Raw genomic sequence first — 22,196 nt, forward strand, 5'->3', positions numbered from 1 at the left:
AAAAGCATAGTGACATAGCAAAACCCAGGAGGCTGGGTCTTTGTCTCTTGTGCTTGCCTGGCCACATTCCTGGCTTTTCATATGCAAATACTGCCAGTCAAAGCCCTTTCAAGGGGCATTGAGCTCACCTTTATCTCAAAAAAATCCTTTACTTTAGAAAAGAAGCCAGAGTAGAATAAAGGGAATTTCTGTTTTCCTCAGATTCATAAGGAAAAAAAAATCCTTATGAAAGATGATTACATGAGCAAACAGAGATGTCATAAGAGCCACCTCCTGTTCAGATGACCCTTACTTGGTTATTGAGGAGTGAGCCAGTGTCCCACCCCCCCAACAGCCAATTGTTGATCGAGTCTAGATCAATGATAGGAAGAACCTTTCAGAGTGTAATGAGAACCTGGAACTGGTATAAGATGGAACCAAACATAGAAAAGGAGGAGAATGGAAAGACTCCATTTTGGAGTCAGAGGACCTGACTTTAGGTTAAAATTCAGGATTCCACAGCTTGTAAGTGTCTGAACTCAAATTTGAATGCAAGTCCTCTTGGTTCTGGCATCTACTGCCTTAGGGCTGGGTTTTTATTTTTTGACTAATTTGATATAAGAGGAGTTGGGTTATCTTATACTTTGTTTATTGTACTGTTCCCAAGATTGAGATGAGATCAACATCTTTCTCAAGAAAGATGGCAAAGTCAGTCCATGTCTGAATATGGCAACTCATTTGATGCACAAGTGGGATTATTCCAATTCTACTGGTACTAGGGTACACCTGGTTCTTCATATTTATAGAAAAACAATATAGATTAGGTAAATCCTTTAACAAACTCTAATAAATAAATAAATAAAAATAAAGATGGACTATTGTTTCTTTTAGTTCTCAATTAATGATCTATATATGTGTGTGTGTGTGTGTGTGTGTGTGTGTGTGTGTGTGTGTGTGTGTGTGTGTATAATCTTTTTCTCTCTTCTGTTTTCTTTAGAATTGATCTACAAGGAGACCAGATAACCAAAGTAACACTGGGAAGACTACATTTTAGTGAAACAACAGCCAATAATATGAGAAAGAAGGGAAAGCCCAACCCTGACCAGAGGTACTAAGCATCAGCATGTGGGAATCATTGACTATCCATGGGGCTACTGTTGAAAAATAGTTGAGCATTTCACAAGAGCCTTGCCAAGAATCCATTACATCAACCTTGGCCCATTTCTTTGCAGTTTGGTCTCATGGGTTGGAAGACAGGGTTATGAGACTTTTAAATTAGTATCTGAAGGTTACTTTTTTTAAAAATAATTTTTTCAATTAATGAACATTCTTTTTCTCTTCCTCCCTACACTGGAAAAGCAAACAAAACTCTTTTAAAAATGTGCACAGTCAAATAAAGCAAACACTCACATTGGTAATTCCAAAAAATATGTCTCCTTCTGTGTATTTAATCCATCATTATGGTAACTGTTGACACTCCTATTGGGGGCACCCTGGACCTCCAGGAACCATCCCCCCCCTTCTTTGTCTAAATCTACCATTTCCTCAGTCTGTTTCATTTGTAGTCTTCCTTGCTCCCCCCACATCCCAATTCCTTCTCCCACAAGATTTAGCTTCTATTTTATGATAGTATTGGATTTTGTTTTCAGAGAACAGAGAGAAGGCTCAAGAAAGAACACCTGGTTAAGCTGGAAATACATCACATGGGACTGCTTTGTAAGAAATATGCTACCCACTAGCAAAATGTTTTCAGTCCGGAACCTCTTTTGTAGGCATATTTTTTTGGTATGAAATAATTTGGGAAGAAATGCTAAGTTTTGTTAAGGCCTATTTTGTACGAAATACTAAACAATTTAATCCCTAGAAGGGTTTACTAAACTGGAAAGGTTTTAAGTATTATCTGGCACCAAAACTGCGTCTGTAGTCTGAAGTCTTGTCTAGTTAAGTTTGGAGACATATATCCCCAGAGGAGAGAATTGGTCACTGGGTGATAATGTTTTTGGCCACAGCAGCTCAGGAAATCATGTACTAAGACACTGGAGAGATTTAAATCTGTTTCTGGAGGAAAAAAAATAACTCTGCAAAACCAAGGATATTTAAATATAGTGAAGTTAAGTTTTTTTTTTTTCACTTAGCCTTCTAATTCCCTTGGGTCTTAGACTGCATTTATTTATTTATGATTTTATTTTAAGTTGAGTTCTTTTCCTTCTTTCCTCTCCCTCACCCATTGAAAAGAAAAAAAAAAACAAAACACTACAAATATGTCTAGCCACACAGAAAAAATTCCAACATTAACTGTGTCCAAGGGAAAAAAAAGTATAGAAAGAAAAGAAAATATGCTTAACTCTGCATTCTAAGTTCACTGGTTTTCTTTCTGGGGGTAAATGATATGTTTGAGCCTGAATACTCAGAAATTGTAGTTGATCATTATATTGATGAACTTCCTAAACCTTTCAAAATTTATTATCTTTACAATATTGTTGTTATCATGTAAATTGTTCTCCTAGTTCTGTTCATTTCATTTTGCATCTTTTCATATAAGTCTTCTCAGCTTTCTTTTAAAACCATCCATTTCACCATTTCTTATAGTAAAATATAATCATATCACATTCATATGCCATAAATAATTTAGACTTCCTTTAGCTAGACATTGAGTGTGGGACTAAGGAGGTGTTAATCCACTGTACTCTGGTCAGATGACAAGCAGAGTATTATGCTCATTTCTGGATGCCATATTTTAGAAAGAATTTTATTAAATTAAAAAGTGCCCAGAGGAAGAAGTCTTGAACTGTGAAGACTCTTGAGATCAAGTCATATGAGAATTGACTGAAGAAATTGGGTTATTTAGTTGGGAGAAGAAAAGAACTTTGGAGGAATTCTTAATTGTCTTAAAGAATAAAGAGTTAGCATTGATCTGCTTGATTCTAGAGGGATGAACTAGGAATATTTGGTGAAAGTTGTAAAGGAGCTAACTTAGATTAAACATAAAGAACAACTTCCAAGTGATTAGTGTTATCAGAATATATTAATAACATAAATGACTTGCTGGGATGTTTTTCACTTTTTCTGTGGTCAGTATATTATATATTCATTGAGAAACAGTGAACTTGGTATATTCTACCTTTCTTTATTAAGTAAAAAAAAAAATAACAGGTGTTAGAACTGTCCTCAAGCCCAAATTGAGGACCAGAACCAGAGGTTCCTTTTATATAGGTTCCCTTTATGGAATTTACTAATTGTATTAAATGACAATATTTTTAAAGCACTTAGCACATTGCCTGCCTATTTCCTTCCCTCCTTGTACCAAGGGCTAATGGAGAATGATAATAGATGAATCAATTGTAATATTCTTTCTCAATGGAGACAGTTTTGTCCTTGGGAGGAAATGAAAGAATTCTGTATGAAGTGGCATATCATAGGTCAAATTATTTGTGTTTCAGATGAAGTTATAATGAATTTCTCTAATGTTTATACTTTTCCCTAACCAGGTATTTTATGTTGGTGGTTGGACTCTATGCTGCTAGTCAAGACCAGCTCTTCTTATCAACTGCTCACATCTCTGAGAGGATAATTGTTAGGGTAGGTTCAATGTCTTCACTTTCTCTCAGGCTCTAGCTTCTAGAGTCTCCTTTCTGCTCCCAAGAGAGAATTCAATACTTTCCATATGTGATTACTTGGAAAATTATCATTCAAGGAAATTTTGTGAGAGTTATATTGAGGAAGAGAATGTGCATAGACCATGGGGGGCCCAAGGAACTGACCTTGGAATTATCCTGCCTTAACTATGAATGACTTATGTGATCAGAGGCAAATTGTTTCACCTCTTCAGGAAATGCTCTGAGATTCTAAGTTTTGGAACAGTTTCCCATTTGCATTAAGGAAAGAGTTCTCCCCACACCAATGAAATCCCATATCTAGACCCCCCCCCCCAAATATGCTGAGGATATACCTTCAGTATTTTAATAGTCTTGGAGAAAATGAGAGAACCATCAAAAGAAGTTTATAAATAAGAAAGAGTATGGTAGAGTCCTGATTTTGGAGTCAGGAAGATTAATAGCATGTGACCATGGGCAAGTCATTTAATTGCTTTCAGCCTCAGCTTCCTAGACTGTAAATGGGAATAATAAAATGCTAAAGAAACTACTTCAAAGAGTAGCTAAAGTGCTTCAAGAATTTTTAAAATTAGTGTGGTAGAGGACTGGTTAACATTTAACATCTGACTGAAGAAGAAAATGAGTGTTTGACACACATTCAATCTGCATCATCATCATTTTCTTTATCACTATCTTAAGCTTAAAAATTAACAAAACAATCAATCAAACCCTTATTTGCAGCTTTTGCCAATATCCATGTTGAAAATATTCACACTGAAAATTTAAATCATCTCTTGAGAGGAAGATTGAGCTGATTGCTACAGATTCCTTTATTGGAGTATCTTTACTCCATTAATATCACTTAACTCAAACCCCCATCAAAAGAGTTCCCCTCACTGGGAAGAGTCAAAAACCCCCCAGTTCCATTCAACCACAAAATGGTGGATAGCTTTTACAAAGAAATGTGAGCTCCTTGAAGGGGGAAACATTATTTTTGTCATTCCTATGAAATGTTTATTGACTGATTGATTCTGTTTTCATAGGGGAAAAGACATTTTTTGGAGACATTATCTCCTGGGGCCAGGGTGTGAAGGCTTAGCCTGTTACCAATTTTTTGTTTGGAGTTAAGCCAACAAGCATTTTTAAATGCTTACTTTATTTTATTTTTTTTATTATATAAACATTTTGTTTGTTTTTCCAATTACATACAATGGTAGTTTCCACCAATTTTTTTTTTTTTTTGCAGAGTCTTGAGTTTTACAATTTTTCTCCCTCCTTCTCTGGCTGTGAATGGTATTTTCCATCACAAATCCCTTAAAATTGTCTTTGATGATTGTACTGCTGAAATGAACAAGTCCATTCTGGTTGATCATCGCCTCATGATGTTAGTGTGTATAATGTTCTTCTGGTTCTGCTCATCTCACTCAGCATCAATTCATGCAAATCTTTCCAGGCTTTTCTGAAGTCCTGTCTCTCATGATTTCTTATAGAACAATAGTGTTCCATCATATACAATTTGTTCAGCCATTCCCCAATTGACGGACATCTCCTCAATTTCCAATTCTTTGCCACTACAAACAGAGTTGCCATGAATATTTTTTTGTACATGTGTGATTTTTAACTTTTTTTCATTATTTCTTCAGGATAAAGGCATAGTAGTGGTATTGCTGGATCAAAAAGTTTGCACGTTTTTATTGCCCTTTGGGTATAATTCCAAATTGCTCTCCAGAAAGGTTGGATCAATTCCCAACTCCACCAACAATGCATTAGTGTCACAGTTTTCTCTCATCCCTTCTAATACTGATCATTAATTTCTTTCTAATGATATTGGCCAATCTGAAAGTTGTGAGGTGATATCTCAGAGTTGCTTTAATTTACATTTCTCTAATCAATAATGATTTAGAGCAATTTTCATATGACTATAGTCAGCTTTTATTTCTTTGTACGAAAATTGACTTTGCAAATCCTTTGACTATCTATCAATTGGGGAATGAGTTTTTTTAAAAATAAATTTGACTCAGTTCTCTATATTTTAGAAATGAACACCTTGTTGTAGAAATTGTTTCTCAATTTACTACATTACTTTTAATCTTGATTGCAGTGGTTTTGTTTGCAAAACCTTTTTAATTTGATGTAATCAAAATTATGCAGTTTGTTTTTATAATATTATCTGTCTTTTTTTGATCATAAACTGCTCCTCTTTCCATAGATCAGACAGATAAGCTATTCTTTGTTCTCCTAATTAGTTTATAATATTATCTTTTATGTCTAAATCCTGCACCCATTTTGACCTTATTTTGGTACAGGGTTTGAGATGTTGCTCTAATCCTAGTTTCTGCCATACTATCTTCCAGTTTTCCCACCAGTTTTTGAAGAGTGAATTCTTATCCCAGAAGTTTGAATCTTTGGGTCTGTTAAACATACTATAATCTATATTACATAATTGTTTCCTGTTCTTAATCTATTTCACTGTTCCACCACTCTATTTCTTAGCCAGTACTAAATAGTTTTGATGAATGATGCTTTATAATTTTAGATCTGGTAAGGCTAGACTGCCTTCCATTGCATTTTTTTCCACTAATTCTCTTGATATTTTTGACCTTTTGTTCTTCCATATGAATTTAGTAACTATTTTTTTCTAGCTCATTAAAGTAATTTTTTGGAAGTTTGATTGATATGGGATTAATTAAGTAATTTAATTAGGTAGAATTGTCATTTTTATTATATAGCTCGGCCTACCCATGAGCAATTAATATTTGCCTGGTATTTAGATCTGATTTTATTTGTGTGAAAATTGTTTTATAGTTGTTTTCATAAAGTTTCTGAGTCTGCCTTGGCAGGTAGACTCCCAAGTATTTTACGTTGCTTGAAGTTATTTTAAATGAGAATTCTCTTTCTTTCTCTTGCTGCTGCATCTTGTTAGTAATACATAGAAATGGTGAATATTTATCTGAGTTTATTTTATATCCTGCAACTTTGCTAAAGTTATTTGTTTACAATAGTTTTTAGACGATTTTCTAGGATTCTCTAGGTATATCATCATGTCATCTGCAGAGAGTGAGAGTTTTGTTTTTTCATTACAGATTCTAATTCCTTCAATTTCTTTTTCTTTTCTTATTGCTCAAGCTAACATTTCTAATACAATATTGAATAATATTGGTGATAATGGGCATCCTTGTCTCACCTCTGATCTCACCTCTGATCTTACTGGATAGGACTAGGGTTCTTAAAATTTTTTTGTATTATTGATTTCTTTGGCAGTCTGGGGAAACTAGTTAGTGTGTATAATGTTCTTCTGGTTCTACTCATCTCACTTAACATCAGTTCATGCAAATCTTTCCAGGCTTTTCTGAAGTCCTGTATCTCATGATTTCATATAGAACAATAGTTTTCCATCATATACATATATCTCAACTTGTTCAGCCATTCCCCAATTGATGGGCATCCCCTCAATTTCCAATTCTTTGCCACTACAAACAGAGCTGCTATGAATATTTTTGTACATGTCCATTCTGGTTGATCATCACCTCATAATGTTGTTAGTATGTATAATGTTCTTCTGGTTCTGCTCATCTCACTCAGCATCAGTTCCTAATCCTAACCCTAACTTTAACACTAATTCTTAATCTTAACCCTAATCCTAATTCTAACCTTAAACCTTAACCTTAATCCAACCTTATGAGGAAATCTATGAATCCTTTTTTAGAATAATGTTTTAGAATAATTCAATCCCAAAGGAAATCAAAGGTTAGAGAAAACAAAAGCATGAAATAAATAATAGGTAAAATAAGGAAATAAATTTATATATATATATATATATATATATATATATATGTATATGTATATGTGTATTTCCTCATCCAAGGGGACCGTGAATGCTTGGATTATATGTCCTTTGAGGTTGTTTCTAATATGCCACAAATTTTATAGATTACTCATGAGTGGAAATTCTTACAAAGTTTCACAGTTTTAATAAGAATGAAAAAACTGATAAAACACTTATTTTTGAAGAATACACCAAGAATTAGTGTAGTACTAGTCTATTCAAATCATGGACATGTAATAACACCTCCACTGAGACAAATATTTGGGTGGTAGCTATATGATTCTTGAAAAATGAGACTCTCAGGTGGAGACAGGAGGGAGGGGAAATCCATTCTGGTTTGGAATAATCTGGTGGCAAAGCAAAAGCTTAAAAATGTCCACCATCACCCCACCCTTATTTCCTTAATATTATTCCTAATCAGGGCGGCTAGGTGGCGCAGTGGATAAAGCACTGGCCCTGGAGTCAGGAGTACCTGGGTTCAAATCTGGTCTCAGACACTTAATAATTACCTAGCTGTGTGGTCCTTGGGCAAGTCACTTAACCCCATATACCTTACAAAACCCTAAAAAAAAATTATTCCTAATCTACCTGACCATTTTAAAAAAGTTGGAGTTGCCATTGAAGTGTAGTATAGAAAGAATTCTAGATTTGTAGGCAGAAGATCATTTACTATAAAACCTCAGGGAAGTCACTTAGCCTGGCCAGGACTCATTAAAGAGTGATAAAGTAGTTTATTTCAGTCTAGTTTCAGTTAAGTGACAGTATGGGGAAGTGTTGGAATGCTGGGGTGGGGTTCCAGAAGACCCACTTTTGCTTCTAGCTTTATGATTGTGGGTCAGTTGCTTAACTTTTCTAAGCCTTAGACAACTCTTTAAGCCTAAATTCTTAACTCTTGGAGAACTGGGGGGGGGTAATTAAATCTTTGTTTGAATATAATTAGTTTCTTTGTAATCCTTATTTTTAAAAAATTTTTATGCATTTCAAAATATCATTCTGAGAATGAATGAATGAATGAATGCATGAAGCACAAAAAGGACATAGCCCTAAATCAGGAGGAGCTGTTGAAAGGAAAGGTTAAGCTTAAAGGGTATTTACTTTTTAGGTTTATATTTTGCCTGGGAAATGGTGATTCTTGCAGCTTGATGTCTTGGAGGAATAGAACTGAGAAGGCTTTTAATATCTTTTTAAAGAATTATTTTCTTGGGGTGGCTAGGTGGCACAGTGGATAGAGCACTGGCCCTGGAGTCAGGAGTACTTGAGTTCAAATTAGACCTCAGACTCTTAATAATTACCTAGCTGTGTGGCCTTGGGCAAGCCACTTAACCCCATTTGTCTTGCAAAATCCTAAAAAAAAAAGAATTTTTAAATTTTTTATTTATGGGATAAAAAAAAATTTCCAAAACATAGTATATTTAAAAAAGATGATTGCTCACAAAACTAAAAATCTATGTATGTAACTTGCTATTTCTTTTAAATATATAATGTAGCTATCATCTAAATTTCTTTTTCCCTCTTCTCTTCTCTTCCCACTGCCCTAGAGATGGCCACTATTAGACAAAGATAGATATACATAGTTTTATATATATATATATATATATATATATTATATATATATACACATATATATGTATATATAAAAATTATTCTATACATACTTCTATTTATCATTTCTTTCTCTAGATAGCAATTTTCTTCATATGTAGTTAAGTTAGGTATTTATATTAGCCAAAATCACTTATTTGCTCAAAGTCATTCTTAACCAAATTACTAATTCTTATACAATACTCTCTTGGCTCTATTCATTTTGCTCTTTATTATTTCATGCAAGTCTTTCCATTTTTAAGATCATTAATTTAATTATTTTTAATGGCACAGTAGTATTCCATCACAATCATATACTACAACTTTTTCAGTCATTCCCCAATTAATAGGCATCTCTGCTTTTAATTATCTTAAGGAAAGAATTCTTGCTTTTCCTGAAAAAATTCAATAGTCTCCCAGGTAAGGGTTATATCTGATGATGGTAGAGTCTAGAATTGCCTAGTGAGTACCAAGCTCAGGGAGTTCTAAGAGAATGACTTGTCCAGCAGCAATGCTTTGAATCATGAGGAGCAAGGCCAACCTAGCAAGAGAGCAACCTGTCCATGTCCCCTTTGTGTGTTGGATAATAAGTCAGTAAACATTTATTACATGCCTATACTAAGCACTGGGGATAAAATGGGGAAAAATGCAGACTCTGCCCTTAGGGAGCTCATAATATGCCTTATAATCATTGTTCTTTAAGTATACCTACTCTTCCTGTAGATACTGTGTTCATTTAAGGAAGAGTGCACCTCAGTTTAAAGTAGGAATGTTTTATTGCTACTATTCTTACTATACAATCTGAATTAAATGCAAGTTTTTCAGTTAATTGTGCATATTAACTGGTTATTAAAGAGAGGTATTGAAAGAGGATCTATGAGCTGTGTAGTAGGAGTCCAGATCACTAAGAATCAGTAACCTAGGCATCCAATTTGTAAATCCATAAGTGCTACATATATTTTCTATTAATATCTCATACCAATAATCTTTATGGTTAAATATGGATATATTATCATTGGATCACAGAATAAGAAATTACACTTGGAACCATATCTTTTTAAAAATTCTTCCAACATATAAAATATCATATCCTAAACAAAGGATATTATTTTATCCCTAATCCTATCAAACAAAAATGTTATCCCAGTGTCCTTATACACTTCATTTTTTTTTTAGGTTTTTGCAAGGCAAATGGGGTTAAGTGGCTTGCCCAAGGCCACACAGCTAGGTAATTATTAAGTGTCTGAGACTGGATTTGAACCCAGGCACTTCTGACTCCAGGGCTGGTGCTTTATCCACTGCGCCACCTAGCCACCTAGCCCCCCCCACCCCCCCAGTGTCCTTATAAAAAATGATCTTAGATGATGGAGTAAAGACAGGGACTTCCCTCAAAATCCACTCCAAGTACCTTTAAATAAGGAATCTAACCAAATTCTAGAGTGGCAGAACCCACAGAAAGACTGAGTGGAACAATTTTTCAATCCAAGACAATTAAAAGAAGAGTGCAGAGCTGCTAGAGTGAACTGGTCTCAGCCATTCAGGAACAGGAAGCTGGACAACTGGATCAATGGTTGGGTGGCAGTTTCTAGCACAGAGATTGACAAGGTCAACTTGGAAGGTCATCAGGAAAACTCTGCTGCATCCAAGTGAGATGGAAGACAGTCTAGCCACAGGCTTCAACAGTAGAGACTGACCCCAACACTATCAGGAGCAGGCTTCAGGAGCTATTGCATCAGTAGCAGCAGCTGATTCTGGAGCTCCCAGCCCAGACAGTAAGAGGGAAGGAGATTACAGGAGTCTTTTTGCTACTACTGGGGCAGGACTTTGTTGCTTTTGCCCATGTTCTAGATCTAGGTTGCAGTCTGTGGCCCCAGTTTCAGCAAAAAGAGTAAAACCACAACATAGTTCACTGCTTGCTGCAAAGCAGGGACCCTCCTCACAGTTCCAGAGCAGAAGGGAGTGCTTTTGGCTACCCATAGACTAGAGCACAGACCAGAGAGTAGTCTTAATGTCTCATAAGATCTTGGAAGAGTTGAAAACTTGGAGATCCTTAGAAATATCTCTGAAAATACCTGCAAAACACCTAATAGTTTGGCACAGTGCATCCTCCACCCTGGAAGCAGAGCCCCACTTGAACAAGGAGTTAAAATTAATCAAAGACTGGGGAAATGAGTAAGGAACAGAAGAAAAAAAATCCAACTATAGGCAATTACTATGGTCATATGGAAGCTCAAAATACACACTCTGAAGATGATAACAAAGTCAAAATTTCTCCATCCAAAAACTCCAAGAAAAATATGAATTGGGCTCTGGCTAGGAAAGACCTCAAAAATGATTTTGAAAATCAAGTAAGGGAGGTAGAGGAAAATTTTGGAAGAGAAATGAGAGGGATGTGGGAAAATCTTGAAAACCAAGTCAGCAGCTTGGTGAAGGAGATATAAAAAATGTTGAAGAAAATAACTTATAAACCAAATTGTGTCAAATGGAAAAAGGCAATGAGGAGAAAAATACATTAAAAAGCGGAGTTGGTCGAAAGGAAAAGGGGATCCTGAAGAAAACTGATCTGAAGACAATTCTTGATCTGAAGAATTTCTTAATTACTTAAAATTCAGAATGGAGCAAAGAAGCTGATGACTTTGTGAGAAATCAAGAAATAATAAAACAAAATCAAAATAATGAAAAACTAGAAGAAAATGTGAAATATCTCATTGCACAAACAACTGATCTGAGAAACAGATCCAAAAGAGATCATTTTAAAATTATTGGATTACCTGAAAGCCATGACCAAGAAAAGAGATTTAGACATAATTTTCAAGAAATTATCAAGGAAAACTGCCTTGATATTCTAGAAGAAGAGGCGGAAAAATAGAAATTCAAAGAATGTATCGACTACCCCCTAAAAGAGATCCCGAAATGAAAATTGCCAGGAATATTATAGACAAATTTCAGAGCTCTCAAGTCAAGGAGAAAATATTGCAAGCAACCAGAAATAAATAATTCAATGTTTTGGAGCCAGAGTCAGTATAACACAAGATTTAGTGGCATAATATCCCAGAAGGCAAAAGAGGTTGAATTACAATCACCCAGCAACTAAACATACTCTTTCAGGGGGAAAAGATGGCTATTCAACGGAATAGAGGCTTTCCAAATTTTTCTGGACATTTCATCTTCAAATACGAGACCCAAGTGAAGCACAGGATGGTAAATGGGAAAGACAAATCATAAGGGACTTAATGATGTCGTGCTATTTATATTCCTACATGGGGAAAATGATACTGACAACTCGAATGAACTTTCTCACTTATTAGGGAAGTTAGAAGGAGTGTATACAGACAAGACATGGGTGGGAGTTGAAGTTGAAGGGATAATATATTAAAAAGATGCAGTTAAAGGGTGAGAGAACAATGTACTAGGGAGAAAGGGCTAATGTTATTTCATATACAAGAGTCAAAAAAGATGTTACATTGGAGTGGAAGAGGGAGGAAGTGAGAGAGAGTGACTGAGCCTTACTCTCATAGGAATTGACTTAGAGAGGGAATAACATACCCAGTCAATTGAGTATAGAAATCTATCTTACCCTAGAGTAAAAGAATAGGAGAAAGGGGGCATAGGTGATAGAAAGGAGGGAAGCTTGTGGGAGGGGGCAGTCTGATGCAAAATACTTTTAAGGAGGCAATGGGTGAAAGGAGGGAGAGAATAGAATAAATAGGAGTGGGGGGGAATAGGATATAGGGAAATACAGTTAGCAATAGCAACTGAGGGAAAAATTTTTGAAACAAGTTTCTCTGGTAAAGGTTTCATTTCTCAAACAAAGAACTGAGTCAAATGTATAAAAAAACCCAGCCATTCCACAATTGATATGATCAAAAGATATGAACAGTTTTCAGATGAGGTTATCCATGCTATCTGATTAAATTACTTTTAAAAATAGTGTAACCAACTTTTGACAGGAGAAATGTGACTTAGAACAATTCTGAGGTACTACCTTATACCTATTGGATTTTCTAATAGAAAGAGAAAATGGCAAATGTTGGAGGGAATGAGAAAAAAAATGAGACATTAATGCATGGTTTGGGGGAGTTGTGAAGGGTTCAATAATTTTGTAGAGCACTTTGGACCTATGTCCAAAGGGCTATAAAACCATGTCTACCTTTTGACCTGGCAATACTAATACCACTACTAGGTATATATTCTAGAAGAGATGAAAAACAGGAAGGAAAAGGACCTATAGTATAAGAATATCTATAGCAACTCTTATCTTGTGGCAAGGAATTGGAAATTGAGGGGATGTGTCCATCAGTTGGGGGAATGAATGAATAAACTGTGGTATGTGATTAAGATGAAAAGCTAATCTATTATAAGAAATGATGAACAGGATTCTCTTAGTAAAAAACTTGCAAGAGCAGATGCAATGGAAAGTGTATTATATACAAAGTAACAGCAATGTTGTAGGATGATCAGTTGTATTGTGAATGACTTATTTTTTCTCAGTAACGCTGTGACTCAAGAGAATTCTAAAGGACTTATGATAAAGAACATTATCCATCTCAGAGACAGAGTTGATGGTGTCTGAATATAGATTGTAACATACCTTTAAACTTTATTTTTATTGAGGTTTTTTCTTTGGGGGAGGAGGGGTTATATTTACTTTTACAACATGACAATTGTAATATTTTTCATGACTACACATTTTTAATCTATATCAAATAGCCTGCTTTCTCAATGAGGGCACTGAGGTAGGAGGAAGGGAGAGAATTCAGAACTCAAGGTTTTAAAAGTGACTGTTGAAACTTGTTTTTCATGTAACTGGGGAAATAAAAAAAATAAAATACAAAAAAATAAAGGTGATCTTAGAGAAGGTCACCGATCTTAGAGAAGTATTAACCTTCCTTTTTGGTGCCAAGGATCCTTTAATTTATTTATTTACTTTTAAAAATATTTATTTTTTAACATACATGTTAAAAAAATTTGAATTACTCCCTTCCCCCAGTCTCTCCTTTACCCATTGAAAAGGCAAACAAAATGATACCTTCCCATCATGCAAAACGTATTTCAATATTAGCTGTGTTGCAAAAAAAAACTCACGAAAAATAAAGTGAAAAATAATATTCTTCAATCTGCATTCAGAATTCATTAGTTGTCTTTCTGGAGGTGGATAGCATTTTTCATGATGAATCCTAAGGAATTGTCTTGGTTTGTTGAATTGATCAGAATTGCTAAGCCATGATTGATCATTGTTAGAATATTGCTGCTATTGTGTGCAATGTTCTTCTGTTTCTGCCTCTTGAAAGGACTTTTTTTTAAAATTTATTTTTATTTTTAGATTTTTGGCAAGGCGAATGGGGTTAAGTGGCTTGCCCAAGGCCACACAGCTAGGTAATTATTAAGTGTCTGAGACCGGATTTGAACCCAGGTACTCCTCACTCCAGGGCCTATGCTTTATCCACTGCACCATCTAGCTGCCCCTTAAATTTATTTTTATTAAGGATGTTATTTGAGTTTTACAATTTTCCCCCCAATTTTACTTCCCTCCCCCCCACCCCTCCCCGCCATGGAAAGCAATCTGTCAGTCTTTACTTTGTTTCCATTGAAAGGACTTTCTTAAGGGTCCATAAATAAAAATGAATTTTATGGCATCATAGCTCTTAGGTTTACAACTGAAAGATGTCTTCAGAGGTCATCTACTGCTGCTGCCCCCTTGAAGGACAGGACTGGCTTTGTCTCTTTGTTTCCCAAGAATGCAGCACCATAGCTGGCTCATAGTAGGCATTTAATAACTGTTTCTTCAATGCGTTATATGATAGATAAAAAACTTTCAATCATTTATTTTGAAATTCTATAAGTAAGCAATATTAATTGTGTCGTATATGAATTCCATATCTTAATTCCAATCAATGCTAGTACTTTAAAAGCTGCTTTTGAATATTTCATTAATGATTCCACAGAGGAAAATGAAGTTTATGTATCTTGGAAAGAATACTATTTTCTATTATAGATGAGGCTATTCTCTTTAGGAAACTCAAGTCTGCAAATATCTCAAAGATAGCTGTGGCTTTTGTAAATGTGATTTGAATAGAAATAAGCTTTTTAGATGTCTCTGAGTTAACAAAATAGGTTCCTACAAATCAGATCTATTTATATCTATTATACTAGTTAGAAGGTACCAACTTGATAATTATTTCAATCTCATTTGAAAAACAAGGAAACAGTTGTCATTGTTTTGTTGTGTTTTTCTGTGATATATCATTGTGCTCAGGATATAGCAAATATATAGGCCTAGTTGTATCATGCTTTTGGATATGACTTGAATGTTTGCAGGAAGGGTGAGGTACCTTAGACTTTTCATTGCATTCCATTAGTCATTCATCTGCTCTACCTGGATCCTGAAGACACCAGTAAAAAAAAAAAGCTCTTTTGTTCAAATGGGTTCACACAAAGAAGTCTTCACAAAGCAGCTGCTTTTCACTCCAGCCTTCTTTGCCTCTCAAAGTCCAGCCTTTCTGGCAAATCAAGATAAAATCAGAGGGAGGATGAGAGGAAACTGAAGACTTCTGACTTTTTACAGAAACATCAGCTGTATTGAACTTCTGAAATTCCACTGCCCCATTTAATGTGTAAGAACAGAAATTGGCCAAGGAAGTTTCAAGTTGAGGATGACTTTTCAGATTTGAGTCTTTGTTGTTTTGTTAAACTAACCCTAAATCCCTACAACACACACCTAAAGTATTAAGTAGTAGATACTATAAACACTGATGGTCATAAAATGAATGTCTGAGAATTTGGAGAAAATTTAGAAGGTAGGTTTCTTAAGAATAGGGAGGGCTTTTTTTTTAAACTCCTAAAATGTAATTAGCATAGTGTCTTACACAGAATAGAAGCTTCATATATATTTGTTGAATTGAATTTCACTATATCCTGTAAAATAGTTAGAAATACTGAGAGGGTGAGATTAAGTGGAAATTGCTTCTTTATAGAATGCTTTATATAGTTTTATTGAAGAAAAAAATTTTAATCTTATGTTTTCCCTTTTTATTTTTTAAAATATTTTTTAGTGATCAAACATTAATTTTGTCCTCCTTTCAACCTTCTCTCTCACAAGAAAATCAAAACTCTTGGAATAAACAAGCATAGAAAATAAAATCACATATTGGACATTTCCAAAATTGTTATGTCTCATACTGTACATTAGTCAGGCAGGGGGTAGAATTATTCATCATTGATCAACATGAGTCACTCAGGTTCACCACCTGAGAGTCATTTTGGATTTGTCACTTTCGATCATCCCCCTATTCAACCAGTCACCAAATTGAGGAGAATTTGGAATAGTGAAGAGTGTTGGACTTGTAATCAACAAGACCTGGGTTGAGACCAGCCTCTGCCATTTTCTAGTTGTGTGACCAGGAACAAGTCACTGATTTCTCTAAGAATCAGTTTGCTGACTTATAAAATGCAAGGGTTGGACTTGAAAGTCTCTAAGGTCTCTTCCAGCTCTAAATTTGATTGTTACTTAGCTCTTAGTGGAATGGACATTGTCTTAGATAGACTGAGTCTTGGGAAAGACTTTAATTTAGAAAAGTCACTGCCTCTTGGACCATTGCCAGTTGCTGGACTTCTGTCTTGCCACTGGACTCTGTTGACCCTGAAGGAGAGAGGCTAATGACTTTGTAAAACCTTATCTCACATCCAATTCATTCCCAGATCAAGACATAATCTTTGTGATGTCATTGTTTCTTTTCTAAAATGAAGGACAAATAATACATTTATGGTTCTATCAATTCTAGTCCAATCTCTTCATTTTATAGATGAAGAAGTTGAAACCAGGGAGGTCTTGCACCCTGTTTACCCGGTAACTTCTGTCTGATTACTTCTTTCTACTCCCTTATCATTTGCCCTTATCATTTCTTGCTGAGAATATTACAACCATCTCCTAACTGATTTCCCTGTCCCCAATTTCCTCTACAATTCATCCTCCTCCATATAGTGAAAAACTTGATATTCCTAAAGTGCAGATCTAATCTCCTTGAAGAAACTTCAGTGGCTTTCTATCGCTTTAACAAATAAAGTGAAAATTCCTTTGGCTTTAAAAATTCTTTGAAATCTAGCTCCAACTTTTTTTTTTTCTAGGCTGATCTTTGTATCTCTCTTATACATTTTGTAGTTCAGTTAAACTGGCATATTTCCTAGTTCTGAATACAATATACTGTCTCCTCATTCATTCATTCATTCATTCATTCATTCATTCATTCATTCATGCCTCTATGCCAGGGACACTCCATTCTTCTGTTGCTTAGAATCTTTGATTTCTTTCAGATCACACTTTCTAGATGAAGCCTTTAATCTCTCCAAGTATTAATGTTTTCTGTTACTCTCCAAATTATTTTTTATTTATTCTGTGTTTTTATATGTATTTATCTGAACTTGCATGACTCTCTTTGTAATAGTATATAAGTTCCTTGAGGTCAGAAATTGTTCTGTTTTTGTCTTCTATTGTTAGGAGCTGCTATAGTATCTGACCTTTAGTAAGTAATCAATGAAAGGTGATTGTATTGGGACATTCATGAGGGACACCCTGACTTATCCAACTCTTGGTAAAATTGGGAAGGAGGTAAAATTGTCTTGAAGTCTTACTATTCCTCCATTCTCCGAATGAATATGTATGTAAAGAAAAAAAATTGAGAGACATATATTTCAGTATCAGATTTTGTATGTCATTTACAAATGAGGTAATGGATATAAATGGATATAAAAACTTTACTGTTTTTTAAAATAAATCTTTATTGCTATTTTTGTTTTTACATTTCTTAAATTATCTTTAAGCTGAAATGATCATTCTGGGTTCTTCCTCAGAAAATGTTCTTTTTCTTTGTTTCCTATTATTTCTTCCCATCTACCATTTTAATAGACCTAGATCCCTCAGATATTTTCAAAACATGCCAACTAAGAGAGCAGAGAAAGAGATAAAGGAAGCCATCAGAGACCATTCTCTTGCTGATCCCAGGGTCTCAGCACCATTTATACAGGTTAGGAGGACCAAGGCAGGCTATTTATTTGTAGAAACAAAAGGAGATGTTTTCTCTTCCTTTGATTACATCATCTACCGCTTTATCTTAGACTGTAATTTTTTTTTCCAGGCATCTAACCCCGGGCAATTTGAGAATGACAGTGACTTGTTATGGCAGCGAGGACATGTCCCAGAATCTGTTGTCTATCATGGGCGAGTAGGAATTAACACAGATACTCCTGATGAAGCCCTGGTTGTCTGTGGCAATATGAAAGTGACGGGGACAGTCATGCATCCATCTGACAGTCGGGCAAAACAGAATATCCAAGAGGTGAGAGCTGAGGTAGGGTCAGCGCACCTCCACTGACATGTGGAGGCTGCTGGGTCACTGAGTCCTGATATGCTGATGCTCCTGAATGTCTCTTTAAAACTCAATGCTTTTTTGTTCTGGTTATTGGCTCGAGAAGAATAAACTGTTTAAAAGCAGTTAAGTGTTGGGGAATGGAGAGGCATCTGTGTTGAAAATCAGAAAACCATTTTGGTGTAAATGAGGACTCTACCTCTGGTTTGTATGACAGTAGCAACAAGCAAGGACACAATAGCAGAGAGCTCTCCAATAAGAAAGTTCTGAATTTCTTTGGGCAGGTACTGACCATGACAAAGTCTAGAGATTTTTAAGGGGCAGGGAGTGAGTGAGAGGATGATGTAGAGGCAGGAGGGCATAGCAGATGGGAGTCAAGAAGGCCTCAGACATTTACTAGGTGACCCTGGGCATGTCAATAATTAATAATAATGTCAATAATGGTGATAATGATAGTCAACACTTACTATGTGCTAGGTACCATGCTAAGTTCTTTCTGACTATTATCTTAGATGATCCTCACAACAACACCCATTTTATAGGTGAAGGAACCAAGACAAATAGAGGTTAAATGACCAACCCTGGAGCAAATTAATTATTGTACAAGGCTGGATATGAACATTCCTGATTTTACTATGTCACCTGTTTCAAGTATAAACTCCCTGATCCTTATTTTTAGACAGCAAAATGGGAATAAAACTAGCACCTACTTCACAGGATTGTTAGGAGGATAAAATGTTATATGTAACTTGTTTTGTTAACCTCTAAGCACAATATACATCTGAACCATTGTTATAATTGTTGTTGCTATTATATTTCCCAAATTCAAACATATCTCAAAAAATAACAGCTAATATTTATATTTGGGGATGCTGGTAAATGTTTAACTCATTCCTCCCCCAATTCTGTCAAATGTATGAAGGATTCCCTTTTAAGATTAATCTGAATTATTAACATTTTCTCCATCACTTTCCCGAGTCTAAACAATCAACAAAACAAAAGCTTAAACTCTGATTTGTAGCATTTGCTAATTTCCAAAGTACAAATGCTCACACCGAAAATTTAATATTGGTTTTTGTGAGTTCATTGGATTCAAGGATGGTCCATTGAAAGCTGGCAAAGCAATATATATATATATATATATATATGTATATATATATATACATATATATATATATATATATAATTTGAATCCTGTGATATAGGTAATATAAGAATCATTATTTCCATTTTAGAAATGAGGAAACTAAGGATCAGTGAATTAAATTGATTTATCCGTGGTCATATAGCTAATTAAGTGTCAGAGGATTTGACTCTTCCTGGCTCCAAGTTCAAAATTTTATCTCTCTCTCTCTCTCTCTCTCTCCAAACACAGACACATGTATATATAAAATGATATTTCAACATAGTATATATACATACAATCACATACATGTGTATATATTATATATAATATATTAGCTCATATACATATAGATATACACACTAGGTTGCCTTATCATCCTTACATCAGTCATCATTATTTATCCTTTATAGAATCTATATATTGATGATGCCAATCTTGTTCTTTTGATCTTTGAGGAAAATCTTTTGTCCAGGATTGAAGAGTAAGATTCTCACAAGAGAATGAGAGATGATATAATCTAATGGAAAGGATCTGAGTCTGAACACCAATCTTTGCCATCAGCTTATTAACCTTTCCAATCTCTCACTTGCCTTCTTGGTGCCTCAGTTTTCTCAACTGCAAAATAGGAATAATATCTGATCTTCATACCTCATAGAGTACTTTTGATAATTATGTTAGATAGAAAATGTGAAAGAGATAGAACAAGTAAAGAACATTATAAAGATATAATGCATGGCCCAGATCCTCTAAGTTTTGGGTTCACACTGAGTCTGACCTTAGAAACTAATGTAAAAGAGTAATTTTTTTGGTTAATTGTCTCTCTCCTCTCCACCACTTGACTTTACTATGAGTTTGCTCTGGGAAACCTCCAAATATGCTCATGTCTAGGTTTCTATACAACTATAGATAACAAGGTCTTGCTTCCTTTTCAGGAACTAAAGTTTTTCTACATATACATTCATATATATATCTATCTAGATATAGATCTCTATATATCTAAATATATATCATCTGTGTATATCTATGCATCTTATATCTATCTATGCCTATATATATACATACACACATATTTGTGTATGTCTTTATGTATTTTTATGCATGAGTGTGTTTGTGTGTGTGTGTGTGTGTGTGTGTGTGTGTGTGTGTGTGTGTGTATGTGTGTGTGTGAAGGGCAGTTAGGTAGCATATTGGATAAGAGAACTTGACCTCTTCTTCAGTTCAAATCTGGCCTCAGAAACTTACTAGCTGTGTGGTCCTGGGCAAGTCCTTGAATCCTTTTTGCCTCAGTTTCCTCATTTATAAAATGAGGCAGAGAAGGAAATGGTAATTAACTCCAGAGTTTTTTCCAAGAACACCCAAATGGCGTCACAGGGTCAGGCACAAATGAAATAACTGAACAACAATATATCAATATGTGTGTGTGTGTGTGTGTGTGTGTGTGTGTGTGTGTGTGTGTTCATTGATCTACATATTAGGTAGAGTTCAGTCTTTATATCACTTCATTAAAAATTCATATGGAAAAAAAGTATTCATTGTAAACACATAAAGAACATATGTCAGCCTATAAACTCCCCTTGGGGGGGAACTGCATTTGGAGGTGTCAGTTGGACCACTCTCTGATGTGTTGGTGTGTCCCTACCTTTCCTACAAAAATCTCCACAACAGTTTCTCCCAGACAGGTTGCATGATGTTATGCTTAGCACTCTTTTTAGAAGGTAAACATATTTTGGTGCTGTTGGACAGGCAGGTCCTTTCCCCTTTCTACCTCTCCTGTCAGAATCATAAGAAATAGCAAGGAGTAAAGAACACTTCTTGTACACCACATGATGTGACTTTAGACCCTTCCTGATGCTTCGGTTGGTAGGGAAATACGTGGTAATCTTTGCTCCCTTAGAGGGATAATATTCAGGAAATGTTTGGAGGAATAGTTCTGAACTTGGGGGGGGGGGTTAGTTTCTTTTTATTTTTTTGCAAGGCATGGGGTTAAATGGTTTGCCCAAGGCCACACAGCTAGGTAATTATTAAGTGTCTGAGGTCAGATTTGAACTCAGGTACTCCTGACTCCAAGGCTGGTGCTCTATCCATTGCGCCACCTAGCCACCCCCATGAACTAGGGGTTTTTAAACTGTTTAAAAATATTTTGATAATTATACTTCAATATAATTGACTTCCTTTGTAATCCTATGTATTTTATTTATGCATTTTAAAACATTTTTCTGAGAAGAGGTTCATAGACTTTGTTAAGACTGCTGACTGAGTCCCTGTCATGAAAAAAGGTTTTGAGACCCAGGACCTTAAACTTTCAGACTTGGAGCTTCTCATGAGGCAAATCCCAAAGCCAGTGATGTCTAAGAATTATCCCTGCTTGGGGAAGAAGGCTGGGTTCTGGGAACATGCTGGATGAAATTTCCCACTTGGGTCACATGGGCAAGCATTTATCTGCTTCTTCATTGTAGTATCTATATGCATTCTTTTAAAAATATATTTTATTTTTCCCAATTACATGTTAAAATAATTTAAAGTTTTTAAAAAAGTTTTGAGTTCAAAATTCTATCTCTCCCTCTATCTCCTCTCCCCTCCCTGAGACAGTAAGCAGTCAACTCTAGATTATACATGACTAATCATATAAAACTTTTTCATATTAGTCATTTTGTCTAAAAAGGACAAAAAAGTAGATGAAAGAAAGATATTATCTGTACTTAGATAATTCTTTGGAGGCAGATAATATG

At 35.1% G+C, this 22,196-nt stretch overlaps 1 protein-coding gene across 1 annotated transcript in view; it reads left to right on the plus strand.

The window, feature by feature from the left end:
* MYRFL (myelin regulatory factor like) overlaps positions 1-22,196 on the plus strand; it is a 173,443-nt gene that overhangs the window by 61,553 nt on the left and 89,694 nt on the right. The window contains exons 9-11 of the mRNA XM_074221048.1: positions 977-1,087; positions 3,468-3,558; positions 18,111-18,311. Coding sequence (XP_074077149.1) covers positions 977-1,087; positions 3,468-3,558; positions 18,111-18,311 — 403 coding nt within the window. The remainder of the gene's footprint in view (positions 1-976; positions 1,088-3,467; positions 3,559-18,110; positions 18,312-22,196) is intronic.

This window comes from Macrotis lagotis, chromosome 2 (genome assembly GCF_037893015.1).
Source record: "Macrotis lagotis isolate mMagLag1 chromosome 2, bilby.v1.9.chrom.fasta, whole genome shotgun sequence".
Lineage (NCBI taxonomy): Eukaryota > Metazoa > Chordata > Mammalia > Peramelemorphia > Peramelidae > Macrotis > Macrotis lagotis.